Source organism: Microtus oregoni, unplaced genomic scaffold, assembly GCF_018167655.1.
Source record: "Microtus oregoni isolate MIOR12 unplaced genomic scaffold, Mior012 000000F_ref0000247, whole genome shotgun sequence".
Lineage (NCBI taxonomy): Eukaryota > Metazoa > Chordata > Mammalia > Rodentia > Cricetidae > Microtus > Microtus oregoni.
Window position 1 is genome coordinate 41,924,076 of NW_024543059.1, and position 13,700 is coordinate 41,937,775.

Below are 13,700 nucleotides of genomic sequence, written 5' to 3' on the forward strand. Positions count from 1 at the left end.
CATCAAGACAGGGTCTCTCTACATAACCTGACTGTCCTAGACCTCATTTGTGCACCAGGCTGGCCTCAAATTCATAGAAATCCATCTGCCTTTGCCTCCCAAATGCTGAATTAAAGGTATAAGTCACCCTGCATGGCTTTATTTTTAAATGTTTTGAACTTTTTCTAATTTATCAAGATAGGGTCTTCCTTTATAGCATGGGCTGGCCTTGATCTCATAGGAGTCCTTCTGTCTTGATTACCTGAGTATTGAGACGATAAGTGTGTGCCACCACTCCTGGTGTGTTTTAACAGGGCAGACAGAGAGATTGTGTGCACCATTGTGAATGTATTTCCTTCTCACACCCACCCCTTTTAGGCAGCTGCTGCCTTTGTGATGTTTCCTGTTCAGACAATAATAACAGTCGACTCCTGTGTTGTCCAGTTAGATTATCTGGATGGAAGATTACTTGTGTCTTCACTGACTCGATCCTTCTTGTGTGACACTGAGAGGTATACTAACCGGCTACAACATCAGCTGTCTAGAATTTCAGAATTTTCGGGTCAAGTACTGATAATCATTCTCCAAGAACAGACTGAACTTGGCAGTGGTGGTGCACGCCTTTAATCCCAGCACTCAGGAGGCAGAGGCAGGCGGATCTCAGTGAGTTTGAGGCCAGCCTGGTCTACAGAGTTCCAGGACAGCCAGAATGTTACACAGTTAAACCCTGTTTCAGAAAACAAACAAACAAACAAACAAAATACTGAGGTCGTGAGCCTAGTGAGCTGGAGCCTGCCTGTAATTTCAGTATTTGAGGGCAGAGATGGGGACTAACAGACTGAGTTTGAAGCCATCCTGGACTGCGTAATGAGACCCTGCCCCAAACAAAACAAAACTACTGAGTGCTTTTTGTGGACCAGACCCTGTATTTGTAATTCATAGTCCACCATTCAAGTAGACTCAACTGCCATGTGTGATGTGGTACTTGCTGCAAAAGCAGAGTGTAAAAAACAGATAATTGAGCAAATGGAAGCCTAGGACATTTTTCAAAGGAAAAATGATGCAGGCAAATCATGAAGCAGACTTAACAGAAAACAAATAGACAGATGTAGAATCTAGACTTGAATAAAAACATATATGCACACATGCTTATACATGAATGACCAGAGGAGAAGGCGGACTGTTAGAGGGAGGAAAGGGACAAACACTACACGTTGTTGTTCATGTGTAGTCTAGAATTATATATGGATGTTTAGTAAAGAAGCATATGTACTTGTTTAACTGCATCTGGATCTTGTCAAAGCAGATGGAGAAGGGACTAGTAGGAGAGGAAATTAAGAGGCTAATGGGGAGGTAATTACAAGCAGAGTATATGGCGTACATGTGTGAAATGTCAGAGTGGAACCCATTAGTTTGTTTGTAAAAAGAAAGTTATGCTTGTAATCTCAGCATTTGGGAGGCTGGGGCAAGAGAACTGCTGAGAGTTCAAATCTAACCTGGCCACATAGTAAGTTCTAGGTCAGCCTGAGCTACAGAGGGAGATCCTGGTTCAATAAAGAAAGCCAAAATCCAAAAGACAAGAAACAAAAAGAGAATAGATAACAGGAGCCTGTTTTTTTTTTTTTAAATATTTATTTATTTATTTAGTATACAACATTCCTTCCATGCCTGCCTGCGTGCCAGAAGAGGGCACCAGATCTCATTATAGATGGTTGTGAGCCACCATGTGGTTGCTGGGAATTGAACTCAGGACCTTTGGAAGAGCAGGCAAATGCTCTTAACCTCTGAGCCATCTCTTCAGCTCGATAACAGGAGTTTTTAGGAAGAAGCTGATCATTGTCACTCTGTTTCCCATTCAGCTTAGCTCTCCTATCTAACTCATGGACTGCTAAGGAGCAGAATGTTCTAGGACTCAGAATTTCAAAAGATTTTAAGAAAAGGAAGAGTTCATTGGATATTTGTAGTGAGGGAAGGTCTTGGAGACATTTGGAAAGGTAGAGGAAGAGCCTGCATGGAATGTCCAAAGAATTGTGCTATACATAGTGATTTGGAAAGCTGTCAGTAAGGGTCACAGGTGAACCGAGTGGTTTTTAGCAGTAATGCCTTTTGGATCTGAAACAGGCCCTCCTCATTCTCTTGATAATAAACAGCACTCAAATGAAGATCTTGGCTTCCTGTCACAGAGTGGTTACGGTAACCAGCCTTGTTTGGACTAATCCATGCCACTGTTTTCTGGTGTAGTACAGAGAACAGAAAGAGGAAAAGGACGTGTGGGTGTGTGGGTTATATGGCCATGCTGATTTGTAGTGCTATTCTCAGTTCCTTAATATGATTGTTTTTAACATTTCTTTTTTGTAAATAAACCTACTTTGTCTTTGTTTCTGGAAATTAGGGAAAAGTTTTGGAAAATTGGAAACAAGGAAAGAGATGGAGAATATGGAGCTTGTTTCTTCCCCGGAAAATTTGCTGGGGGCCAGCAGCCTTTGATTTACTGTGCACGCCCGGGCTCCAGGATGTGGGAAGTGAACTTTGATGGGGAAGTGCTGAGTACACACCAGTTCAAGAAGCTCTTGTCATTGCCACCCCTTCCTGTGATCACTACAAGGTAGCCATTCTCTGCATGGGACTTCCTGGAGCATTGGGTTAAAATCTAGTGTTGTGGAATGTCCAAGATTTGACTATACCTTGTGAGAGTGAGGTATAATTTCTTTTTTTTTTTTAATATTTATTTATTTATTTACTTATTTATTATGTATACAATATTCTGTCTGTATGCCTGAAGGCCAGAAGAGGGCGCCAGACCTCTTTACAGATGGTTGTGAGCCACCATGTGGTTGCTGGGAATTGAACTCAGGACCTTTGGAAGAGCAGGCAATGCTCTTAACCACTGAGCCATCTCTCCAGCCCCCAGTGAGCTATAATTTCTATCAGAAGATTTAGAGATACCAGAACAGTCCTTAAGCGGTTGTCTTCCTTATGACTAAAATGACTTGAGTAAAGTGAGGTGCAATTTAGACTCTTGAAGTGGTTTTCAAGTTGAAATTTTCTCTATATTTCAAAAAGTCCTTTTAGGTTGTAATCAGACCGTCAGCAGGTGTGTTTGCCTTCCAGATCAGAGCCTCAGTATGATCCTGCAGTTGGGTCCTCCCAGTCTTTGTCGTTCTCCAAACTCTTGCATCTTAGGTAAGTTTTTCCTTTGCCCTTTTCTCTTTATTCAGAAGTATTTGCTTTTATATTTTTCAGATTTGTTGTTGTTTCATTTTTTCCAAGATGGTCTCACTATGTAGTCCTGGCATTCCTGGAACTCACTTTGTAGTTCAGACTGGTCTCGAACTCAGAGATCTGCTTGCCTTTGCCTCTTGAATGCTGGAATTAAAGGTGTGTGCCACTACCGCCCAGCCTGTTTTTCAATTGTTTAAAAAATGATGTTAGAGTTTGAATACAGGACCTGTATAGCTGAGTGATTCTTCTCCCCATAAGCTGAACTCCAACCAGTCAGCTTAAAAAAATTTTTTTATGTGTTTCTGGGAATCAGACTTGGTCTTATGCATGCTAGGCAAGCAGTCTACAAGTGAGCTGAATCCCAGGATAGATTCTTGCTGTGTTGTTAAGGCTGACCTCCAATTCTTGGGCCCAAGTAATTCCTTTCTCAGTTTCCCAAGTAACTGGGACTACTGTTGCTTGTTACTACATCCAGGCCTTTCAACTTTAGTGTGTGTGTGTGTGATTTTTTTTTTAAGTCTTACTTTACATATGAGTGTTTTGCCTGTATATATGTCTGTACACCACTTGTATGACTGGTTCCAGCTCTCTTATAACTGCAGTTACAGACAGTTATGAGCCACTGTGTAGGTGCCAGGAATTGAATTTATTTCCTCTGGAAGAGCAGCCAGTAGTTTTAACCCCTGAGCTATATCTCTAGTCCCGCTTCCAGCTTTTTTTTCTTTAAATTTTATTAAACAAAAAAACCTATTGCTTTTCATTTTACATACCAATCCCAGTTCCCATTCCCTCCCCTCATTCCATTCCCTCCACCTTTTCCCCCCTTCCCCCCAATCCACTCTTCAGATAGGGTAAAGCACATTGCTTTAAGGACGGTCCAAGGCCCTCCCTACTATATCTAAGCTGAGCAAGGTATCCATTTAAAGACAATGGGTTCCAAAAAGTCAGTACAAGCAATAAGGATAAATCCTGGTACCACTGCCAGTGACCCCCACAGTCTGTCCCAGCCGTACAACTGTCATCCACATTCAGAGGGCCTAGTTTGGTCCTATGCTGATTTCTTCCCTGTCCGGCCACAGTTGGTGAGCTCCCATTAGCTCAGGTAAGCTGTTTCAGTGGATGACCCCATCATGGTCTTGACCTCTTTGCTCATATTTTCACTCCTCCTACTCTGCGACTGAACTTTGGTAGCTCACCCAGTGCTCTGCTGTGGGTCTCCGCCTCTGCTTCCATCAGTTGCTGGACGAAGGTTCTATGGTGACATTTAAGATAGTCAGCAATCTGATTATGGGGCAAGACCAGTTTGGGCACTCCCTACTCTACTGCTTAGGGTCTTAGCTGGGTCATCCTTGTGGATTATTGGGAACTTCTCTAGTGCCAGGTTTCTTGCTAGCCCCATAATAGCTCCCTTATCAAGGTATCTCTTTTCTTGCTCTCCGACTCTGTCCTTCCCCCATTTGACTATTCCATTCCTTCAAGTTCTCCTCTGTCTCCTCTTCCTCCCCTTCAATCTTTCCTTCTCCCCCACCCCCAATTTTCTTGGGATATGTTGTCTATTTCCCCTTCCCAGGGTTTCTCTTAGGGTTCTTATTGTTACTTATCTTCTCTGGGGTCATGGACTATAGGCTTTACAGCTAGTGTCCACTTATGAGTGAGTACATACCATCTATTTGCATGCAAATTTTAAGGTGCCATTTTTTTTTTTTTTTTTGGTTTTTTCGAGACAGGGTTTCTCTGTGGCTTTGGAGCCTGTCCTGGAACTAGCTCTGTAGACCAGGCTGGTCTCGAACTCACAGAGATCCGCCTGCCTCTACCTCCCGAGTGCTGGGATTAAAGGCGTGCGCCACCACCGCCCGGCCAAGGTGCCATTTTTTTTAACCACTGAGTAGTACTCCACTGTGTAAATGTACCAAATTTCTTTATTCATTTTTCAATTGAGGGGCATCTAGGTTGTTCCAGGTTCTGGATATTAAAATTAATGCTGCTGTGAACATAGTTGAACAAATGTCCTTGTAGCATCATTGAGCATCCTTTGGGTATATGCTCAAGAGTGGTATTGCTGGATCCTGTGGTAGTTTGATTTCCCCGTTTTCTAAGAAACTGCCATACTGATTTCCAGAGTGGCTATACAAGTTTGTATTCCCAGAGTGTTCCCCTTACTTCACATCCTCTCCAGCATATGCTATCATTGATGTTTTTTTTTTTTTAAATATTTATTTATTTATTTATTTATTTTGTATACAATATTCTTCTGTGTGTATGTCTGCAGGCCAGAAGAGGGCATCAGACCTCATTACAGATGGTTGTGAGCCACCATGTGGTTGCCGGGAATTGAACTCAGGACCTTTGGAAGAGCAGGCAATGCTCTTAACCCCTGAGCCATCTCTCCAGGCCCTATCATTGATGTTTTTGATCTTAGCCATTCTGACAAGTGTAAGATGATATCTCAGAGTTGTTTCGATTTGCATTTCCCTGATGGCTAAGGATGTTGAGCATTTCCTTAAGCGTCTTTTGGCCATTTGAGATTTTTCTGTTGAGAATTCTCTGTTTAGGTCTGTACCCCATTTTTTTAATTGGGTTATTTGGTATTTTGATGTCTAATTTTGGAGGTCAGTCCTTTGTCTGATGTGGGGTTGGTGGAAATATTTTCCCATTCAGTAGGCTGCCTTTTTGTCTTATTTGCTTTACAGAAGCTTCTCAATTTCAGGAGGTCACATTTATTTATTGTTGCTCTCAGTGTCTGTGCTACTAGGGTTATATTTAGGAAGTGGTCCCTGTGCTCATGCATTGAAGACTACTTCCCACTTTCTCCTCTGTCAGGTTCATTGTAGTATTCCAATAAGATACAGGCATTATTCCAATTTCTTTTTTCTTTTCTTTTTTTTTTTTTGTATCTGGAGGTTTGCTTTGTTACTGAGTATGTGGTCAGTTTTTGAGAAGGTTCCATGAGGTGCTGAGAAGAAGGTACATTCTTTTGTGTTTGGGTGGAATGTTCTATAGATGTCTGTTAAGTTCATTTGAGTCATGACATCTGTTAGTTCTCTCTCTCTCTTTTTTAAAAGAACTATTTATTATGTATACAACATTCAGCCTCCATGCATAAACCTGTACACCAGAAGAGGGCACCATATCTCATTATAGATGGCTGTGAGCCATAATGTGGTTGCTGGGAATTGAACTCAGGACCTCTGGAAGAGCAGTCAGTGTTCTTAACCTCTGAGCCATCTCTCCAGCCCCGTTAGTTCTATTATTTCTTTGCTAAGTTTCTGTGTGGTTGATCTGTCCATTGACGAGAGTGGAGTGTTGAAGTCTCCTACTATTAGCGTGGGGTTTGATGTGTGATTTAAGCTTTAGTAATGTTTCTATCACATATGTGAGTGCTCTTGTATTGGGGGCATAGATATTCAGATTAGACTTCATCTTGATGGATCTTTTTTCTGTGATGAGTATGAAGAAGTGTCCTCCTTCATCTCTTCTGATTGATTTTAGTTTGAAATCTATTTTGTTAGATATTAGGAAAGCTACACCCTCATTTTTTTTTAACTTTTTTAAATGATTTACTTTATTTTATGTGCATTGGTGTGAAGGTATCAGATCTCATGGAACTGCATTTTCAGACAGTTTGAGCTGCCGTGTGGGTACTAGGAATTGAACCTGGGTCCTATGGAAAAGCAGTCAGTGCTCTTAACCGCTGAGACATCTCTCCAGCCCAATCCACTTATTTCTTAGGTCCATTTGATTGGAAAATGTTTTCCCAACCCTTTACTCTGAGGTAATGTCTGTCTTTGAGGTTGAGGTGTGTGTTTTGTATACAGCAGAAGAGTGGATCCTTCTTTTGTATCCATTCTCTTAGCCTGTGTTCTTTTTTTATTTATATATATTTCTTTTCTAAAAAAGAAAACAAACTATCTCTTTTCATTATACATACCTTCCCACTCCTACTCCTTCTCTCATTCCCTCCACATACCCTCCCTCCCCACCCCCATCCAATCCTCAGCCAGGGTAAGGTGCTTTGGGATGGTCCAAGGCCCTCCCTACTATATCTATAGCCTGTGTGTTTCTATAGGTGAATTGAGTCCAGTGATATTAAGATATATCAATGACTAGTCATTGTTAATTCTTGTTAATTTTCCGTGATAGTGTTTGTGCGTTTCCCTTCATTGGGGTTGCTGATGGGAAGTTATCTCTTGACTGTGTGTTTTGGGATCCAGTTAGCTTCCTTGGGTTGGAGTTTTCTTTCTAGTACTTTCTATAGGGCTGGGTTTGTGGATACATATTGTTTAAATCTGGTTTTGTCATGGAATATCTTGTTTTCTCCATCGATGTTGATTGAAAGCTTTGCTGGCGATAGTAGTCTGTGCTTACATCCGTGGTCTCTTAATGTCTGCAGCACGTCTAGCCCAGAACCTTTTGACTTTCATGGTTTCCATTTAGAAACCAGGTGTATGTAATTCTGATAGGTCTGCCTTTTTCTTTATTTTTATTTTCTTTATTTCTTATTCTTATTCTTTATTCTGTATGTTTTGCATTTTGATTATTATATTGCGCCCCCCCCCCTTTTTTTTTTTTGGTCCAGTCTATTTGGTGTTCTGTAAGCTTCTTGTTCTTTCCTAGGGATATCCTTCTTTAGGTTGGGAAGGTTTTCTTCTATGATTTTTGTTGTATATATTTTTTTGTGCACTTGAGCTGGAGTTCTTCTCCTTCTATCTTTATTATTCTTAGGTTTGGTCTTTTCATGGTGTCCCAGATTTCCTGGATGTTTTGTGTTAAGAATTTGTTGGATTTAACATTTTCTCTGACTGATGTATCTATACTCTATAGTATCTTCAACACCTGAGATTCTCTCTTCCATCTCCTGTATTCTGTTGGTTATGCTTGTCTTCTGTAGTTCCCATTCATTTACCCAGATTTTCCATTTCTAGAATCCCTTCCGTATTTGTTTTATTGCCTCTATTTCAGTCTTCTAGTCTTTTTTTTTAAATGTTTTTTTTAATTAACAATTTCTACTTCCTCCCCTCCTCCCATTTCCCTCCCCCCTCCCCATCCCTCTCCAGTCCAAGAGCAGTCAGGGTTCCCTGCCCTGTGGGAAGTCCAAGGTCCTCCCCTCTCCATCCAGGGGAGGAAGGTGAGCATCCAAACAGACTAGGCTCCCACAAAGCCAGTACATGCAGTAGAATCAAAACTTAGTGCCATTGTCCTTGGCTTCTCAGTCAGCCCTCCTTGTCAGCCACGTTCAGAGAGTCCGGTTTAATCACATGCTCCATCAGTCCTAGTCCAGCTGGCCTTGGTGAGCTTCCAATGATCAACCCTGCTGTCTCAGTGGGTGGGCGCACCCCTCGCGGTCCTGACTTCCATGCTCATGTTCTCCCTCCTTCTGCTCCTCATTTGGACCTTGGGAGCTCAGTCCAGTCTTCTAGTCTTGAACTGTCTGAACTATTTGCTTCATCTGTTTGATTGTTTTTTCTTAGTTTTCTTGGGTTTCTTTGAGAGATTTATTGATTTCTTCCAATTTTCTCTTTTCTTCCATTCTTTAAGAGATTTTTTCATTTCCTCTTTAAAGGTCTCCATCATCCTCATAAAGTTACATTTAAAATTGTTTTTTTCTGCTTCTTCTGGGTTAGGATGATCAAGTCTTCCTATTGTATGACCATTGGGTTCTGGTGTTACCAAGTTGCTTTTTAGGTTGTTGGATGAATTCTTGCATTGGTGCCAACCCATCTCTTTCTCCAATTGGTGCTGGCAGTGTCTTTGCCTCTTGGTCCAATCCTTGCAGTTGCTGTCAGTGTCTTTGGGAACTGGTCTCGATCTGCTTTGTCCTATTGCGATCTGTGTCTCAGACAGCCACTGAGGTCTCTCTTGGCCCCCTCTCTAGGTCTGCTCTTTTGGTCCACTTTGTGCAGTCACAGTCTGTGCTTCAGAGTTCCTCTGAGGTTGCGGGGGATAGGAGGATTTGGGGGTAGAGTGGGACTTGTAACTTACAGGGTCCGATCAATGGATTGGGGGTGTTGGAATAGCCTACTTGCAGGAAGCTTGCCTGCTGGCTGGCTAGAGAAGCTGAGTTAGTTGGGGGAGGGGCCCCGGGCCCAGGTACAAGGGCCTAGAGAGTGGCGTGTCCAGCTAGGTGGGTTATCACTCACCTCTTGGTCCTCTCTGTGCAGTCGCAGCCTGTGCTTCAGAGTTCCTCTGAGGTCGTGGGGGATAGCCACTTTCATCTCTTAAGGTTGTTTTTATGTTAATTTATCTTTGGGACATTTGTACATGATTGTGTTGCATATAATATTCAGTAGTAAGATAAATGAAGAGATCCTTTTCCAAACTAGAAGGAGAGTTTATAATTGTCAGGGAGCTTTCTGACAGTTAGTATTCACTGGTGAGGGTACTCATTCTTTTATAAACTCACAGTGCTAGCATACAGGACATAAACAGTTGTGGAACCTGTTTTTGAAAGCTCAGTGAAACTTCGGCTTTCTGCCTTTTAGGACTTCCAACAAGTAACTTGCATGAAAGATCTGCTCCAGGCCGACTCAGTTCATTTTCATGAAGGGTTAGCTTACCTCGTTGCAGTAGGCCCAGAGTCAAATACTAAGCAGCATGGAGTGCTACTCTGTCAGCAGCTGTGCATGGGCAGAGGTGCAGGGTGGGATCTGTGCTTGAACTCTGCTTACTTTACTGTGAGAAGTTATTCCTAATATCCCTTCTGCTAGTTAATATAACTGACTGAAAACTCAGTGATTATAGGTGCTCTGCCATGTGGTCTACAGACCGGGGCTTTTCAAAGGTAACTAGCTGCTCTTTCAAAATATAGTGAAAATGTTAACTTTTTCCCCCAAAGGTTAAATTACCTCATGTCACAACATCGACACCAAGGTATTTAAAGTGAATTATAGGTATTTTAACTCTGAAATTAATAATCTGTTCTGAAAGTTGCTGGAGAAAGGCAGCCACTTACTTGCTATACTTACATAAATCATATTTAAAAACTCCCTTCATTATTGCTCTTCTTGCATAGCATTTATCAGTGTTTATAATTTTGTGTTCATAAAATATTTATACCCTCCTTACCCTTAAACAGTAAGCTCCATGTGGGTTTGTGGCTACTTTATTCAGTGTTGTGTTTGTAGTTCTTGACATAGTATCTGGTAGATGGTAGTTATTTTATAAATATTTGTTGAATATGTGATGTGTGGAGTGAGATGTTACATCGTGACCTAGCTATGTTAGAGATTGTATTTTTTTTCTCAGGTGGGGGATTTAGGTCAGTGGTAAAGCACTTGCTAGGTATGCAAAAGGTCCTGGGTTTGGTCCTCAGCTCCGGGGTGGGGGGGTAAAAAGAATGTATTCCTTCTTAGGAGCATGCTTGGTTCTCCAGGTAGACTGTCGCTTTGAATTTAGTAATTTAAAGGGCACTCTCTTACCTCCCTTGCTGCAGGAAGCCAGGCCTTTCAGGGTCAAGCTTAGCTTTCTCAGCAGTAATTGATGCTGCTTTGCCTTCATGACTGCTCTGGCATGGGTTAGATACTTGTTTCTCTGTCCTCTCTTCAGACTATGTCCATCCCTCACTCATTGCCACTATCAGTATTCATTTGAGCATCACAGTGCTAAGTACACCTTAGACCATCAAACAGTCGTTCATTCGATGAAGGCTGCTTTTGAAAAACAATAACAGGCAAGCTGCTTCTGTTCTGTATGTTTATTCTTGCCCCCACATTTGTGTCTAATGGTGTTTCTACTGGTACCCCCCTCAAAATCTCACATGGAGGCATTCTCTAAAAAAATAATTTTTTGGATATATTTACTTAATATGTATGAGTGTTCTTTCTATATGCGTGTATATGACCCACGTGTGTCTCGGGCCTGCAGATATCTTGGAACTGGAGCTATAGATGGTTGCCAGCTTCTTATGTGTTGTATTTTCTGAAGGTACATTGGTGTCACTTTGTTGTTGTTACTGTTAAGAGTGCTGTATAGCCCTGGTTAGCCCTGTACTTGCTTTGTAGCACAGGCTGGCTTTGAATTTGTAACAATCCTCTTGCCTTAGTTCCCTTAGTGCTGTGATCATAGGCTCGTGCCCAGCTTCCTTGACCGACCTATCTATCTATCTATCTATCTATCTATCTAATCTATTTATCATCTATTTGTTTTAAGACAGGCTTTCTCTGTGTAGTCCTGGCTGGCCTAAAATCTGCTGTGTAGACCAGGCTGGCCTCAAACTCAATGAGATCCACATGCCTCTGCCTCCTGAGTGCTGTGATTAAAGGTGTGTGGCACAATGGCCAGCCTTCTTTGACTTTTTTGTTTATATTTTTTCTTTGACTCCTTAAACAATTCTTTTAGCTTTTGTGACCTGGTTTATTACCAGTGAAGGAATAAGAGGATGAAGAATGTTATGAATTATAAGTATGGGCTCTTATGTCTCCTTTGTATCTTTCATGTAATCCAGACTGCTATCTGCTATTTCTTTTATATTCATTTCACTTAGGTGTGTGTGTGTTTACATATCTGCTCTGTGTGTGGGGTGGTGAAGGAAGTCTGAAGATAGTGTATTGGATTCCCTGTTGCTAGAGTTGGCAGCAGTTCTAAGCTGCTGGCCATGGGTCCTGGGAACTGAACTTGGGTCTTCTGGAAGAACAGAATGCCCTTAACCACTGAACTAACTTTCCAGCCTTTGGGTTATTATTTCTTTTCTTCTTTCTTCCTTTTTTTTAAATTTTAATGTGCATTATTGTTTTGCCTGCAAGTATATCTGTGTGAGGGTCAGAGCCCCTGGAACTGGAGTTACAGAGTTGTGAGCTGCCATGTGGGTGCTGGGAATTGACCCGGGTCTTCTGGGAAAGCAATCAATGTTTTTAACCACTGAGCCCTCTCTCAGCCCTTGGATTATTACATATAGGGCATTTTGCAAGTTGGGTGTCTGAAATGGTTCAGTGGATAAAGGTGCCTACTACCGAGCCTGATTACCTGAGTTTGAGCCATGAGATCCACATGGTCAAAGGAGAGAACAGATTTTTGTAAGTTGTCCTCTAACCTTCACAAATGTTTCATGTCACACGCATTCCCATACACATACACACAAAGTCAATAAAAATAGAATCTTTAGCCTGTTGTGATGGCATGCCATTAGTCCCAGCACCCATAGGGCTGAAGCAAGCGGACCTCTGAGTTCCAGGACAGCCAGAGCTATATAGAGAAACACTGCCTTGAAAAACAAACAAAAAATGTAATTAAAAAATAAAATTTACAAGTTGAATATCCCCTCTGGCTCTTAAAGGTGTTTTTTACCAATTTTACTGATTATGATCTTAGGCGTGTGATTATATACTGTTGGATATGTATGGAAACAAGCTGTAAGTTCTCAGGATTATAATCTTGTTGGAGATGTTTCTTTCTGCAAAATAGACTGCAGTGCACTATGAAGCAGTGGACAAGAAGTAGCCACGTCAGGAGAAGGTGCTAGACTGAGGACTGTGGGGCATCAGGGGAGAGCATGTGTGCTTGGTAACAACCTGGCAGTCACGCGAGAGAAAGTGACGTCTATAGATATGGGGAGACAGCCAGACAGTCAGGGTGTACTGAAGAAAGGGCCAGAGTTTCTGGTGGGAAACGAGGGAGAAAGTCCTGTGAGGTTCAGAGGGAAGCTCCAGCTTTGGTGGCTGCACTCTGCAGTCTAAATGTGAGGTCTTCTGCCTTCACACTGAATGACCCTGGCATGGGATTACCTCTCTGACAAAATAGCACTTTTGTAGCTTAATGGGCCTCATTAGAGAATATAACCGGAGCCCTTCTTAATACTTCTGGTGCGGATGGACTTGGCCAGGTCTTCTTAGCCTGTGTTCACCTACATACACAGATCAAGTCAGAATTTTGCCTTTCTTGATAGGGATTCCTGAGTTGATTGACTATGAGTACTGGTCTATTTAAATGAGTGTCTGTCTGTTTTATCTGAGAAGTTGCATAAGGATCACATAATTCCCTCTTAATAGGTTTTTCTTTTGCCAGAGATCAGTCTCTTTTTTTTTTTCATAGAAGCTATTTGTGTTTGTGCCTAAATTTTCCCAATTTGACACCACTTGATCCTATGTTTTTATCGGGCTTAGGAAGAAGATGGTGAGGTTGAATCAGTTGGGCCACTGCTGTATTTCCTTTGTATTGTCTGATTTTACTTTAATAGCCAATGAGATTGAGTCCAGAGAATTTTAAAGTTCTATGTTCTAGTGTACATGAGGGTGTTTTGTTTTGTTTTTGACCTCTTTTATTTTCTCTTCCAGTGAACACTGTGTGCTGACATGGACAGAAAAAGGAATTTATATTTTCATTCCTCAGAATATTCAAGTTCTTCTTTGGAGTGAAGTCAAGGGTAATTGTATTTTTCTTTCTTAAGTAACTTTTAGTCTTTTAATTGTGTGTGAAAATTAATTATATTATTATTATTTTATAATGTGAGAGGTTGAAAATGCAGGGAATAGTCATTGTATGTGACTAACAGAAAATCAGTCCCTGTG

At 41.5% G+C, this 13,700-nt stretch overlaps 1 protein-coding gene across 4 annotated transcripts in view; it reads left to right on the plus strand.

Annotated features, from left to right (window-relative positions):
* Positions 1-13,700, plus strand: part of Hps5 (HPS5 biogenesis of lysosomal organelles complex 2 subunit 2) — a 42,914-nt gene that overhangs the window by 9,037 nt on the left and 20,177 nt on the right. For all 4 annotated transcript variants that reach the window (XM_041649428.1, XM_041649406.1, XM_041649414.1 and 1 more), the window contains exons 6-9: positions 358-491; positions 2,372-2,584; positions 3,091-3,162; positions 13,467-13,555. In XM_041649428.1, coding sequence (XP_041505362.1) covers positions 358-491; positions 2,372-2,584; positions 3,091-3,162; positions 13,467-13,555 — 508 coding nt within the window. The remainder of the gene's footprint in view (positions 1-357; positions 492-2,371; positions 2,585-3,090; positions 3,163-13,466; positions 13,556-13,700) is intronic.